Below are 16,324 nucleotides of genomic sequence, written 5' to 3' on the forward strand. Positions count from 1 at the left end.
CCCTATTTTTAATGTTCATACAGAGATTTCTTTAACTGAAATACTGAATAGTTTCTTTGGTGTGAAAAACTATAATAGTACACAGGATCCTAATGAGATAATTAATAATGTGAAATAGGAAGTAAAGGGCTAAAGGTGTAGGGAAAGTGGGAAGGGTGGGGTAAAGGTAATAAGGGAGAGGAAAAAAATATGAGAAACTGAAAAAATGGAAATAAAGTGTTTCTAAATGGGGAGGGGAGGAGGGGGTGAAGGGAGGGCAGGGACAAGGGGAAAAAATGAGAATCAAGACCTATTATGTAAAGGTACAGAATCCCAATGATGAATGTAACTGTATTGTATACCTAGATTGTACCAATAAACTTAATTTAAAAAAAAAATAACACAACAACAGGAATAAGTCAATACAATAGCTTTCAATAATAACGCTCAATGTAAATGGACTCAACTCCCCAATTCAAAGAGACAGTTCAGTAGACTGGATCACAAAAACCAACAGTATGCTGTACGCAAGAGACAAATTTAATCTAAAAAGATATTTATCAAATAAAAATCAAAGGATCGAAAACAATATTCCATGCAATGGGAGCCTGAAAGCAAGTAGGAATAGCTTTTCTATTTGCAGACAAAGAGGACTTCAAGCCAAAACTGATTAGAAGAGGCAATGGTCACCACTCATTTTTTTAAAAAAAAGGTCACCACTCATTTGTTAAGGGAACAATTCAACAGGAAGAGACAGCAATTGTGAATATATATGTACCAAACCACATTTCATAAATACTTCTGGAAATAAAAGATCAGATAAATGTCAGCACAATCATAGTGGGGGACCCCAATATTCTACTAGACACAAAAAATCAACAGAGAAGTAAATATCAGAGTTGAACCATACCTTCAAACAAATGGACTTCACAGACATCTACAGTGTTCTATCAAACATCAACAGAATACACATTCTTCTCAGCGCATGGAACTTTCTCCACAACAGAACATATACTATCCCATTAAGCATGCTTAAATAAACACAAAATAACTGAAATTACCCATGTATACTATCAGATAACATGGCAATAAAACTAAAAATCAATGGCAAAAGAAACCACAGGAAATTTGCAAACTCCTGGACAGCATTCAATAACACACTCCTCAATACTCAATGGGTCACAGAAAAAAACCAAGAAAGAAATTAATTCCTAGACTCAAACAATAATGTTAGCACAACATAGCAAAACCTATGGGGACCCAATAAAAACAGTCCTCACAGAGAAGTTTAGAGTTGTGAATGCCCACATCAGAAAAGCACAGCGAACCCAAATAAATAACCCAGTGATGCACCACAAAGTCGCAGAAAACCAGGAACTATCTAAATCCAAAGCTAATACAAGGGAGGAAATTATAAAGATCAGAGTGGAAACTAACAAAATTGAGACTAAAAAATCAATTTAAAAATCCACAAATCATCAAAACGAAAAATAAAGAAAAAAGATCCATAAATCAAAGAGCTAGTTTTTCAAAAGAATAAACAGAACAGCCAAGTCCTTAACCAAGCTTATAAAAAGTAAAGACCCACATCAATGCAATTAGAAATGAATAAAGCTAAGTCACACAACATACTGCTGAAATACAGAAGATTACTGAATTAGGAACTATTTTAATTTTTTTTACTCGAGGGGTTAGTAAATTTGAACACTAGAAATTACAAGCAATTTTCAAAAGCACATATTCATAAAACTTCATACATCATTTGAACTAACATTTATACTACTAAAATCAAACATGCATCACCACCAAATATTCTTGTATCATGATTTTTTTATTATATTACTTATTTAACACCACTCCTCATCACTATATGAATCTTAGCATACACTTGCACCATTCTCCTTGGATTTTTGAGCTTTGTCTTCGTTTTTTACATTATCCTTCTTGAGAACAGTGTGGATTCCATCCATTCCTGTAGGTAAGTTTCTCATTGTCTTATTCAAACTGGATTTCAAACTGCAAATTCATGTTTTCGGAACCCTTTAAGTTTTCTTGTAACTAACTAAGGTCTTTTTTAATTTCCCTGAGCTCACCAGAGAGGGTTTTGTTGGAAATTTCCAAGTTTAATATTGTTCTTCTTCTAGTAATTGCAGCTTCTGTTCTACTTTAGCTCTTACTGTTTCACTGTTTTCCAGTCTTTGCAAGAGACTTCCTACATGTACACTGCACCATTACACACGGTAAGCCCTACATTTTCTTCTGTCCTTTCATTCCTATTTTACTGTTGGTGTTGGAGGTAACAACCTGTTGCCTAGCATATCTTCCTGCAATTATTCAGACACTTCATGATTTTCTTCATCTTTTGAAGTACCTGTTCATTTCCGATAAAAGCAAGATTCACGGACTACCACTTTATTAAGAAGTTTCTTTACCTGACCTCAAGAAAGATGCTGTCCAAGAGTATAGAGTATTTCTTCCAAATCTTTTTCAAGAAGGTAACCACAATGTCTTTGATCAAAATAAACAAAGGCCATTAAGAGATCCCTACTAACTGTGATCATAAGTCTTTTCTTTCTCCTTATCTTTAGACTGCTCCCCCTGACAGTACCTGTTGATAACTCTTTTGTTATCTCTTTTGTTCATTATTTCCTCATCCCAAGCATCCTCATCCTCAGCTTCTTCTGCTTCCACTGGGTCAAACGCATCATCTTCAGTTTCATCTTTACCTTCCTTTTATCTTTTTTTTTTTTTTTGAGATGGGGTTTCACTATATAGTTGAGACTGACCTGGAACTCACTATGTATCCCAGGCTGGTCTCAAACTCACAGTGATCTTCCTGCCTCAGCCTCCCAAGTGCTGGGATTACAGGCGTGCGCCACCACACCCAGCTTTTTATCCTTATCATCTCCCGATTTTCTCCTTTGGAGTTTTGGTTCATCAGTTTGATCATCTATTCTTTCTTTTCTCTCATCTTTTTTGCTTTTCTTATCCTTCTCTTTTTTGTCCTCTTTCTCAGGAAGAAACTGTAATGATCTGTATATTCTCACACCAAAATCTCTTTGAAGCATTTCATTGAAAAGTTCTGCAAACAATGAAACCATAAGCAGTTTGTCCAGTTAACTGGTTCTTGCGTAGCTTCATTTTTTGGGGATCTTTACAAATACTGCCCCAGGAGGAGGTCCTGGTGACCACCCCGCATGGGCTGAGGCCACACTGTCAGCCACAGGACGCCAAGCAGCTGCAAGGCCACGGGCATGGGAGATGGGGGCCGTGGGGCCCTGCTCAGTGCGCTTCCTGTTGGTCACTATTTTAAAAACCTGTACTCCAATCAACTGGAGAGTCTAGAAGAAGTGGATAGATTCCTAGATTCATACGAACTACCAAAACTGAATCAAAAGGATATAAAAAGCCTGAACAGTCCAATAACAGGCAATGAAATTGAGGCAATACTAAAAAACCTACCAATTAAGGAAGCTCAGAACTTGATGGATTCACTGCTGAATTTCACGAGGACTTCAGGGAAGATACAACACCAACACTCTCCAACTCTCTAAAGCAAATGGAAGGAAAGGAATGCTGCCAAACTAATGTTTAGAAGCTAGCATTGCATTGACTGTAAAACCAGACACCGACTCAACTAAACAAGTAAACTACAGGGCTGGGGATTTAAGCTCAGTGGTTCCACTGCCTGTCTCACAAGCGCAAGGTCCTGAGTTCAATTCCCAGTACCAAAAAAAAAAAGAAAACTGCAAGCCAATATTTTTCATGAACATAGATACAAAAATCTTCAACAAGACACAGGCAAAGATGCAGAAAAAGCCTTTGATAAAACAACATCCATTTACGATAAAAATATGGAAGAAAATTAAGTACAGAAGGACCTTATCTGAATCTCACAAAAGCCATGCATGAAAACTTATTGCCAACATATTAAATGAAGAAAAACTGAAAGCATTTCCTCTAAAGTCCAGAACAACATAAAAATATCCACTAACATCACTTCTGCTGCACACAGCATTTGAAACTTTAGCCAGAGCAATCAGGGAAGAGAAAGAAATATAAGGGATACACACAGGAAAGGAAGAAGTCAAACTATACTTATCTGCAAATGATATAATCCTCTCCATAGAAGACCCCCCAAAAGACTCCTATCACTCACAAACTCAGCAATGTAGCAGGATCGAGACCTAAATGTTAAAACAGAAACCAAGTGCTGGAAGATAAAATAAGTAAAACCGTTGAAGAATAGGCATAGCTAAAGACTTCCTAAACCAAACCCAATGAACAAGAAATAACGTCAATAATCAACAAACGGAGACTATCAAATTAGAAAGCTTCGGCACAGCAAAAGCAAACAACCAATAGAGCAAAGAGACAACATATAAATTGGAAAAAGACATTTGTCAGTTACTCCTCAAGACAGAGTACTAATATCTAGAATATACAAAAAACTATAAAAAAAAATCCCCCAAATAAAAGACCCAATCAAAAAAATGGGCACTTGAAATGAATACACACTTCTCAGAAGAAATAGTACAAATGGACAATAAATACATCAAAAAATGTTCAATATCTTTGGCCATCACAGAAATCAAATTAAAACAACATGGAAAGCCGGGATTTAGTTCAGTGGTTTCACCACCTCCCGTGTAAGTGCAGGGTCCCAAGTTCGATCCCCAGTACAAAAACAAAACAAAACAACAACATGGAGATTTCATTTTACTCCAGAAAGAATACCATCATCAAGACATCAAATAATAACAAGTGTTGGTGAGGATGTGGTGAAAAAGGGACTCATCTACATTGTGGGAGGAAATGTAAACTAGTAGTATAATCAGTATAGAAATCAACATAGAGATTCTTCAAAAACTGAAAATAGAAAAAAAAACAACCCTAAAAATAGAAATTCCATTTGACCCAACTATTACCCTTCCGCTGGATATCTCCTCAAAATAGATAAAGTCATCATATTACAGTAATACATGCAGATCCATGTTTATAGCAGCACAACTGATAATAGCTAACTTTTGGAACATCCTATATGTCCATCAACAATGTGGTATTTATATACAGTGGAGCCATAAAGAAAGATTACTGTAATCTGAGTCATCTGCAGGAGAATGGAGGCACCTTGAGACAATAACATTAAGTGAAATAAATCAGACACATAAGTATTGCTCTTTCTATTTGAGAAACCCAAAGTATAAATAATTTAAAGAACAAAATAAAAGTCAACAGGAAATAAGTTGATGGATCTTTTGTAAATGGGATGAGGATCAAAAGAGGAAGATGGGGTGAGAGTGGGGAACGGGACATAAAAAGAATTTGCTGTGTTATGTACAGTAAGGGGTTGCTGGTGTGGTGGTGCACACCTGTAATCCCAGCACTGGGGAGGCTGAGGCAGGAGGATCGCTGTGAGTTCAAGACGAGCCTAGGCTACATAGTGAGTTCTAGGTCAGTCTCAACTACATAGTGAGACCCTGTCTCAGAAAACAAAAAACAAAATAAAAAGTCAGAATTTTAAAAAGTTATCAGTAGTGATCCCACAAACTTTAACAAGATAGCTAGTGTCACGGAAACACTGGTTTTTGATACTATTTGTTAAAAAATCAATTAGGTAATATATCAAGATCCCTCCATTATTGTATATAAACTAATCTCAATAAAGAGATCATCAAAGGACACTGCAAACAACTAAATGACATGTTAGAAAATTTAGATATAATCAAACAAAAATATTGATAAAGAAGTAAAAGACAGCCAGATATGGTGTCACATCCCTGTAATTCCAGCATCGAGGGATGAGTCGGAGGGACTATTGTGAGCTCAAGGTAGCCTGGGCCACCCAGGGAAACTGTCTCAAAAACACCCAAACCAAACGAAACAAAAAAGAAACGTCAAGGGCCGGGGAGTTAGCTCAATGGCGCCACCGCCTGCCTTGCAAGTGCAAGGTCCTGAGTTCAATTCCCAGTACAAAACAAAAACCAAAACCCCAAAACAGAAACGTCAACAGTCTTAAGAGGTTGGGTTCGTTATTTAAACACAAAGAAAATTCCAGAATTCACTAATTATTCCACTCAACACTCAAAAGAAATAAAGTCTATCTTAGACAAACTAATTATAAGTAAAGGATATAATTCAGGGAGTTATATTTAACGTCACACTTTTCTTCACACTGTATTTGTTAAAAGGAGCAAACTAAGGAAGAACTTCTTTAATATGAATGAGAAGTATCTACAAAAAGTCTATAGCAAACATCATATCTGATAGAGAAATTCTGATAAATATCCCTGAGAATCAAGGATGTCCACTGTCAAGATGTTTATTCACCAATATGGTACTTCTAGCAAATCTAGAAAGGAATATTTTTAAATGCAAGATTGAAAAGGAAAGAGTAAAACCCTATTATCTGTTCTAATCTTGATATGATTACAAATGTGGAAAGTACAGAAATATATATAAATTATTAGGTTAGCAAGTCAATGAGTTGAATATAATGAGCAAAAGTTGATTGCAATTTTAAAGACAGAAACAAAAGTTTTAAAAATAACAAAGCTTGGTATGGTAGTGCACGCCTGTAATCCCAGCACTCTAGAGGCTGAGGCTAGACTATCCTCGTGAGCCCAAGGCCAGCCTGGGCTACACAGTGAGTTCAAGGCCAGCCTGAACTACACAATGACACCCTATCTCAAAACACCAAACCAAAACAAAACCCTAACCCTCCCCACAAAGACGTACAGGTCTCTATGGAGAAAACTTTATTTTCAAAACAATGAAAGTTAACCCAAATAACACCCTAGCCAAAGTTTTTTTTCTCCACAAGCTGATTCTAAAATATATATGGGAAAACAAAGGAAAGGAATTTGATATTTTTGAAGAATGAGGGAAGGCTCCTTCCGCCCAGCACTGCAGAGGAGCCCAGCCACATGGGTACCAACACAGCGGTGTCCGTGCCGTCCCCCTACCCCCAACAAGTGAAAGAGGCCTCTCTGAGGCTCCTAGATGAAAACTGAAGCCCACTGGAAAAGTGAAGAAAATCTGTCGGAGGGACCAGCACCTCACCTCAGAACCTGGTCTCACTCCAGGGGAAGGACGGCTGGAACCTGCAGGAGAACCTCATAGAGTTCAACCCAACAGGAGGACAGAGATCTCAGCTTGGGCCTTACAGACAGAAGTGAGCTGAACCTCAGTGGACAGCTGCTGGCTTGCTAAGACTATTAACTTAGATCTGTACACCCCTACTCACGTTGTCTGCTGTTAAGAGACATACCCTGAAGGAGGCCCTCTATTTCTATTTGTATTTTTCATTTTCAAAGTAATATCTTTCTCTTATCTTTATTTATTTATTTATTTTGGTACTGGGGATTGAATTCAGGACCTTACACTTGCGAAGCAGGCAGCTGGAACCACTGAGCGAAATTCCTGGCCCTCTTTCCTTTATCTTTAATCATTTAAAAATTTTTATCTTTTTGTTTTCTCAAATTTTTTTCTTTTTATCTTTTCTTATCTTTTTTTCTTTCTCTCTCACTCTCTCCCATCTTGATCTTCATTTCTCTCCCTTTCTGTTCCTATCGTAATTCAAATTAATTTCTTTCTTTTTCTTTTCTTCTCTTTTTCCTTCTTTCAGTTGCTATTAGTTTTAAATGAAGAATGAGGGGAAAGGACTTGATCTCCTGGGTATCAAGACATGGTAAAACCACACTAATTTAGACTATTGTAGTACTGTTGTGAAGCTAGACCAATGGGAAAAAAGAGGGCCCAGAAGCAGACTCTGGTGTATAATCAAGACTACTTCTGACATAGATGGCACTGCAGAGTGTTTTGTTTTAAAAATAATACTAAAATACAAAAATGATAGTGAACTCAATCTTGTCCCACACATGAAACAAACTCCTACTGGAAATTACATCTGAATGCAAAAGGCAAATTGCCAAAGCTCATACAAAGAGCATCTTTATGACCTGAGTAGGGATCAAAAGCATTAAACATAAAGGAAAATACTAAAAGATACCATCAAAAGTGAGAAACATTGCAACATAAATAACTAGCACATGGTCAGTATACCATCAGTATAAAGAAAGCCTGTACTTCAAGTAGAAAAACAAAACATCCAAACAACAGAACTAGCTCTTCATAAAATAATATTTAAATGGCCAAAACCACATAAATAATGCCCAGAAAAGTAGAAATGATACAAAGAAACTGAATAAAAAAATATAATAATTGAAATGGAAAAAAAAAAAGACAATAATTGCAAAGAAAAATTCACTGAAAGGTTTCATTAGCAAATTGGAGGAGGTAGAAAGAAAAATCACTAAGTTTGAATACACAAGTGATATTATCTAGCCTGGGTTGCAGAAAATAAAAAGAAAGAAAAATAAATAAAAACAAACAGACCCTGTGATTCTCCAGCAAGTATACCAGCATACAAATAATGGGAGTCCCAGGAGGAGGGATGGGGCTAAAGGAAGGTAAGGGGAAGAGAGAAAGGTATAGAAAGAATGCTAGAATAACAAAAATTCCCCAAATTTAATGAAAAATAATTGCATACGTCCAAAAAGCTCAACTTGCTCCAAATAGGATGGACTGAAAATATACATCCACATATGATATTTAAACTACCAGAAGAATCTTGAAGCCAACATTAGTCATGTAATCCGTCCTGTTACAGATGTCCTAATATTACATCTAGAGGCTGAGCAGGAGGATTGCCATGCGTCAGAGGCCAGCTTGGACTATATACACTGCATTCAACATCAACCTGAACTACATAGGAAGTCCCTGTCTCAAAAAAACCAAAACAAAATAAAACAAAAAGCCCACATCTAATGTCCCATCAGAAACCATAGAAGCCAAACACTATGGGAAAATATATTCAAGATGTTGAAAGAAAATCTGTCATACAAAAATCCAAGCAAAATTATTCACCAAAAATGAAGGAGAAATTCATATATTCTCTGATACTTCGTAGTTGGCAGAATCAATCTGCTAGAAATAATAAAAGGAGTTCTTCAGCACTGGGCACTATGTGGAATCCACACAAGAAACAAAAAGTATGCAGGTAAATATGAAAGACAATAACAGGCTATTTTTCTTCTTCAAAAGCCTAGTTTTCTTCCTGAACAACTACAAAAGACAATTGCCAAAAAATTATGAATCTGTCTTGGTGGGTATATAAGATATAAAGGTTAAAAACTGTATGATGGTAATGTAAAAGAAGAGGGAATGGAGATACTATTTTTATACTATGAAATTAAACTGGGACTACTTCAAACTAGATTGTAAAAAATTAAGGTAATCATCAAGACAAACTCAAAATAACTAAAAAAATATACAGCAAAAAAAAAAAAAAAAAAAAAAAAGAAAGAAAAATAAATGATTCACTATACAAAGGAAGGCAGTAAAAACAGGAATTAAAGAATACAAGAAGATACAAGGCATAAAGAGATAAGAAATAGGAAATGGCAGGTATAAATCCGGCCTCAATAATAATTACATTAAACATAAATGGATTTGCCGGGGATTTAGCTCAGTGGTTCCGCCATCTGCCTCACAAGCACAAGGACCTGAGTTCAATCCCCGGTACAAAAAACAAAAAACAAAAAAACATAAATGGATTATTCTCCAACTGAAAGTCACAAAGGAAAGCCAGATCATATCCAATTCTCCTTTCAGATCCTTCCTGAGTCTTAGGGATTCATTTCCCTCCTTCGTTTCTTCCCCAAGTTGTTATATCCCAGCGTCTAATATCTGAATCTTGGAGAGGCTGGTTTACTGCTGTTTACTGCTCCACCATCTTCCTGTAGGTCATATGTACTAATGAATACTGGTCAAAACAGACTCTCACACTGCGGATGGAGGCATAAATTACATGACTTTTAAAGTAATTTGTTTAGAATTATTAGATAAGGTAAAGATACTATATCTGATGAACCAGCAGTTCAATTTATGGTTGTATACACAATTGAAATGTGTGCATACAAGTAAAAGAATGTTTATAGTAGCATCATTATAGAAGTAAAACAGGCTACACATGGCAGTATAGGCCTGGAGATCACTTAATCCCAGGAGTTCAAGACCGGAATGGGCAAGATAGCAAGGCCCCACTGGAAGGAAGGAAAGAGGGGAGGGCGGAAGAAAGGGGAAACTCAAATGTAGAACAGACAAATAACATGGAGGAATCACACAACATAGTGCTAAGCAAAAGAAGTGAAGATTACAAAGTGTACATCTTTTATGATTCCATGAATTAGAAAAGAAAAAATAGGTAAACTCAACTGCTGCTTTTAAGAATATATGCGTACGTAGCAAATTTCTAAAGAAAAGCAAATGGAGGGCCAGGGATTTAGCTCAGTGGTTCCACCGCCTGCCTGCCTCATAAGCCTGCCTGCCTCATAAATGCAAGGTCCCGAGTTCAATCCCCAGCACAAAAAAAAAAAAAAAAAAAAAAAAAAAAAAAAAGACAAGCAAATGGAGTGATTATCATAAAAATAACGATACTAGATACTTTTGTTAGAGATTAAGGATGGCTTATCTGTTTTATAATAATTCCTTGATATAAATGAATATGGATATAATTGTATTTTTTGGTTTGTGTGTTCTTCTTTATGGATACTATACATTTCAGTAAAGGTTTAAAGAAATTTGAAGGTAGACTTAAGCAAAACAAAATGCCTAACATATATGTGAAACTATACAATCTCACCTCTAAAAAAATGCTTGGCATTAATAAACAATGATTGAGCTATCTTTAAGTATGGCTTCTGACATATTGTAGACTGTAAATCCTAAGGTATTTAGTTCTTAAAGAACTTCTTAAAGAGGAAAAACAAACTAACTATAGCAGGCAGAGAAACATCAGATGAAGCTGAGTATCAAATTAAAAAATAAGGTAATGTTTAGGAAGGCATCAGCCTCTTTCCATCTCTCTCCCTAACCAATACCAGGTTGCTAGCATTTTTCACTACTGCTATGCCATCTCTTGAAGTCAGATATGCCTCATGATCTCTCATACACTTGCCCCTCTTCATGAAACAAAAACGACACTGTTCTGGGTAGAGAACTGATTTTCCGAAACAACATTGTATATACCATCACGGAAACTGTTAACCATAAAATGTGGTCACTTACTTGATCCAAATTTGAAAGGCTGTTGGGATCCTGACTCAGTCCTTGGTACTGTCCCCTGAGTCTGTCTCCAGCAGCTATTTTCCTAAACTTCTTCAGATCCACAACGTACAATGCACTGAACAAAGAAGACCTATTTGTTACAACCAGCCATGGATTTATGACAGGAAAAGCTAACAAAATTGAATAATGGACTAGGCCACCAGCCAAATATTCTGGTTCTCTTTGAAACTGTGAGCTGTGAGCCTACAGTAAAGTTAAAGGTCAGTAGGTACTACTTCAAAGATGTCTATGAAAGTTACTGTGAAATCCATATTCTGTCACTGCTAGATTATTGTGGTCACTGTTCCTTATTTCATTGCCTTCCAAGGAAATAATCTCTCACAAAAGACTTCCAGCAAATGCAGCAGTTTTGGTAATAAAGGTACAGTAACCGACAAACAACCATTAGTCAGAGACATGCTGATGATGGCTTAAATATCACAGGAGCAAAAATCCCACAGTGTTAAGTTCTTTTGGACCAGGACCATAAAGTATGAAGCTGAAATCACCATAGCTCATCATTTATTTTGTATATGTAACTTCCTAGAAATACCTTATCCTCTACAGCTTCCAAATTATACATCTCCCAGAGAAGACAATAGAATGATTATTAAAAATGCAGTGAATGTACATATTGTTAGACCTAAGAGATCTACACCTAGGAATTTATCCTATAAACATACCTGATATATGCAAAATAATACATTTAATATTCATTGCAACAGTATCATAGCAAAAAGACAATAAATAATACATTGGAATAACATTCGGCTGGAAAAAGAAATAAGACTGCTCCCCACTGATATGATAAAATCTAGAATTAAAATATTAAGCTACAAAAGAGTATAAAAAGGACAGTAGGGCCAGGGATTTAGCTCAGTGGTTTCGCTATCTGCCTCGCAAGCTCCCCAGTACCAAAAAAAGAAATAAAGAAATAAAAAGGATGGTATATTTTGTATAAAAAAGACATTCAATACACATTCATAGCTGTTTCTATAAGAAACTCTGGAAGGACATAAAGAAAATAAGTAGGGGAAATTATCTGTTTAAAGAAAACATTTTGTTTTATTTATTTAAAAATTTATTCATTTATTTTTTGAGACAGGGTCTTACTATGTAGTTTAGGGTAGCCTTGAACTTACTGAATAGTCCAAGCCAACCTCAAATTCACAGTGATCCTCCTATCTCAGACTCCTGAGTGCTGGGATTACAGCCATGTGCCACCACGCCCAGTGTCATGTTTATTTTTTGTAATTTTCATTTCTACGTCATAGTATATATAAACCACTCATAATTTTAAACGCACAAAATTAAATTTCAAAAAATAAACCAAGTCATTGGAAGTAACCCTTTCCCAGTGCCAACCTGATGTGGTACTTCCGCCCAGCTAAATGGCTGGCCCAGTATCCTGATTTCCAGAACCTGTAGCCGTCCATTTCTCTTCGGCTGTCACAGAACGGGGTATAACCATAAGGGGCGCCATCCAAATTGAAATCCCTTAACTCCTTCAGATCTGTCCGTACAATCTGGATAAAAGAATATCAAGTCATTTTTCAATCCACCATGCAAACAGTTCTAACATAATTTCCTTAAAATACAAAATATGTCACAAGAGCCCTCATTAACACTTAACGTGGCATGTGGCACAGCATTCTAAGTATTCAACAGGAGTAGAAACAAAACAAACTTCAATTGCTTAGGCTGGATATCCCTGAGTTTCCTCATCTGCAACATGGAGACAACGAGAATATCTATTTCAGAGGTGTTGGGAGGATGAGGCAAGCTCACATGTGGACAGCTGTGGAATGATGCCTTGGTCACTATATTACTGAAAAGAGTAATATGGCTGATGAGAATCAGGAAAGCATGCTTCAGGTTGAGCCACCTGAGGCAGGGGATTCCAAAAAGGTGTGCGAAGCTCTGTCTGGGAGACTCCTACACATATTACACTGCTCCCATTCAGGGAGGGTGACACAGAAGGCTTGAGAGTGGCAGTGCAGGCACATGTTTGAGTCTGAGGGCTCTACAGCCACAATGCATTGTTTGTAACTACATCGAATCCTGGCAACTGGAAGCTACCTGCAGTTCCTGGTTACCAAGCCAAGAGTCACCTACACTTCATCTATCACCCAACAATACCTGTATTTTGGGCATATAACTGGAGAGGATGGCAAGTACTATTAAACCTTAATTTTCTAATTCTAGTCTTTATATTTAATGAATTAAGTAATCTACAAGACTGCATATACAATGTCATCACAACAGAAAGGACAGAAAAAATGAAAAGGGTGCATACTAAATGTAAATTAAATTTAAAAAGTGATCCAATCTGTGTGGTATCTTCCATATTTTCTAATAGTGTAAAATAAGTAGGTACTTTTCCACAAATGGAAAAACACTTAGAAAAAAATTAACAAAATCTGGCCTTTAAGAGCTTACCTGATCAGCATCCACAAACAGGAATTTGTCAACAGCTAGTGGAAAAAGTACATCCAGGAAGAGGATCTTGTAGCCCCAGATGATACGCTGTTTTTCAGTCTGCTGATGAAGCCACCGGGGCCATTTGTACTGAACAAGCTCATACTGGAAATTGTATTCATTTGCCATGTAAGGTATAAACTCCTATGTTCAGACATAGCAAGAAACAACTGTTCATTCTGATTAAGAAAACAGACTACATAATGTAAGTCAATCGCCACGATTATGATACAAGTAAAACACATTCACCAAAACAATGCTCTAACAAAGAACAGCTTAACTCAAACCCCATTTTCTTTATGTCTTTCTGGCCACATGAAATGACAGAAGTCTATAGACAAAGGCCTTTAGATCTATAATTCTGTGTGTGTGTGTGTGTGTGTGTGGGGGGGGGGTACATAACTTTAAGTCCATTTGTCTAAATCTGATTTCAGTAATACATTTCTTGAATTTAGTTATAAGCCTTTCTCAACTTCTTAAGATTAGGTCTAATCCAGGGAACAAAATAGCAAAGCCAAAATGATCTCTTTTTTTCTTCCCAAATACTCTTGACAGACTTGCTATTATTAATGAATAAGTCTCTCGGGTTCTAAATGAAAGTCCCTTCAGAGGACCAGAAGTGAATTAGTGATGTAAGAGAGATATTACTGAATACATTGAAAGTTGTTCAGTAACTTCTGCACGGGGAAAAAAAATCTATTTAGATAACAAAACCTAGCTGATACAAATAAAGAAGAGAACTTTTCAAGTGTGTTTGTACTTTGCACAGATGAAGAATAATTTCGATATATCATTTGGTATTGGTTTATGAAAACTAATCATCCTCCTCAACCTACACTAACTAAAGAGGGAAGAGTGTTACTTAGTTAAAACATTGCTTTTTACAAAGATACAGACCCTCTCCTGTATTACTGAAGTTTCAAAGGATCATAATTGTGTGTTTAGTTTTATAAACTGCACCCCCCAAACAGAGCAATGTGGAAGAAAAATCAACATTAAAAATATATAACTGGGCTGGGGATTTGGCTCAGTGGTTCTGCTGCCTGCCTCAAAAGCGCAAGGGCCTGAGTTTGATCCCTGGTACCAAAAAAACAAAACAACAACAAAAAAACATAACTAAGTGTATCCTAATAAATGAAAAAAATTTTAAAGTGTACTGATAAAAACAGTAAAAAATATACTATAAATATCTCCTTTAATAAGAATGTCTTCCTTTTCCCTGTGAAACAAACCTTAAATGTGGGGGACAAATAATTCTTCAAGAACCAGAACTTCACAGGAGTCTTGGTATTCTTCAGCACTGACAGCATCATTATACTGCCAAACAAAAACAAACAATAATGTTCCAATGCCTTTAAACTGCAGTACCATAAAGCAGTGGCAATTATGAGACAGCACAGCAGAGCTAACTCATGACACAATTAAGCAAAGCGAGACCCCTAACAATGGCAAATGCTCTTATTTCTGCTCATAAACTTACCTTTGATACTTAATAGAGACAAATGCTAATTCTACTGTTTCTTCCAATGAACTGATACATTCATGAGGGCACAAAATGGCATCTATGAACTGACTGTATCATTGTCCCAACCCACCCGTCAGGCCACAGCAGCATGTGGTACTGAGGAAGGTTATACTTGGATTACAGGGAACCCTGCCGGGGAAAGACCAGAGTGGAAAGGGAGGCCAAAGGCTAAGACTCAGACTCTTGAGTCAAGGTGTTAAATTAGTTGACACCATTGTCATTTAGTCCCAACTTTTTCTTGGAAACAAAGGCCTAAAAATGAGTAAAAAGGTATTTTAATTTTAATTGTAGGATAAAACTAAAAGAAAAAAAGAACCCTGGCAATCAAGAAAGTGGCTCTCAGACTAAGGGACAGTTTCAGAGCTGAGCCCTCCTGATACCTTCCTGTTCGGTGGCCACTAAGTCAATCAGTCCCAGCCTGCAGCCTGTCCTGCCTCTGGCTGTGTGACCTAGGCAAGTCCCTTTTTACTTGGGTCTGTTTGTTTATAAAAGAGAATTGAGTTCTTTTATAGATCTAACAAGCTATGGATTTGTGGAAGGTGGTGAAGTGTTGCATGGACCTGGTCTTCTCTCTTGGCAATCTCCTGACTTCTGGTTTAAGCACTCTTTGCTAGCGAGGTAAACACACATTCTATAAAGTCTGTATGTGATATTAAAAGTCTATAGCCTTATACTATCCAAGAGGCATTCATTACCTAGCTAACCTCATGGAGTTGAATGGATCAAAATAAAAGAGGATTACACATGGCAAGTTATTCATAGTCCTCAGACTGCTCCAAATAACACATAAATACAATGGGAAGAATCTTACAAAACCTATTCTCTCTAAATAAGAATAATGTGACAAATTCATTAACAGGCACTGAATAATCAACAAGACTAACCGCAGAAATCTTTCGTAGAGATGTCCAGATGCAACGGAGAAGATATTAATAATGTCATCTTTATCTTGTTTCACCTCCTCAATCTTCTGTCCTCCTGAAAAGCCCCTATAACAAGCGGTAAAAACAGTACCCCTTCAAGCCCTGGACAGACACATAGTCCTTTGAGAGAGGAAAAAGAGGCTGCCTTCCCATTCCCACTCGTACCACAGCAGGTGAGATCTGGTAGAAGTGGCACAAAGCAGCCAATGCCCCAGGAGAAGGCACACAGCAAACCGCCACCCCTTGGTGA

The 16,324-nt window shown here is 36.8% G+C and overlaps 1 protein-coding gene across 4 annotated transcripts in view; it reads right to left on the reverse strand.

Annotated features, from left to right (window-relative positions):
- Uggt1 (UDP-glucose glycoprotein glucosyltransferase 1) overlaps window positions 1–16,324 on the reverse strand; it is a 129,598-nt gene that overhangs the window by 12,137 nt on the left and 101,137 nt on the right. For all 4 annotated transcript variants that reach the window (XM_010637631.2, XM_010637630.2, XM_010637632.2 and 1 more), the window contains 5 exons: window positions 16,036–16,140; window positions 14,859–14,943; window positions 13,588–13,770; window positions 12,514–12,674; window positions 11,110–11,224 (listed from right to left, as the gene is read on the reverse strand). In XM_010637631.2, the coding sequence (XP_010635933.1) occupies window positions 11,110–11,224; window positions 12,514–12,674; window positions 13,588–13,770; window positions 14,859–14,943; window positions 16,036–16,140 (649 nt within the window). The remainder of the gene's footprint in view (window positions 1–11,109; window positions 11,225–12,513; window positions 12,675–13,587; window positions 13,771–14,858; window positions 14,944–16,035; window positions 16,141–16,324) is intronic.

The sequence above is a fragment of the Fukomys damarensis genome, unplaced genomic scaffold (genome assembly GCF_012274545.1).
Source record: "Fukomys damarensis isolate Sample0158 unplaced genomic scaffold, DMR_v1.0_HiC HiC_scaffold_29, whole genome shotgun sequence".
Lineage (NCBI taxonomy): Eukaryota > Metazoa > Chordata > Mammalia > Rodentia > Bathyergidae > Fukomys > Fukomys damarensis.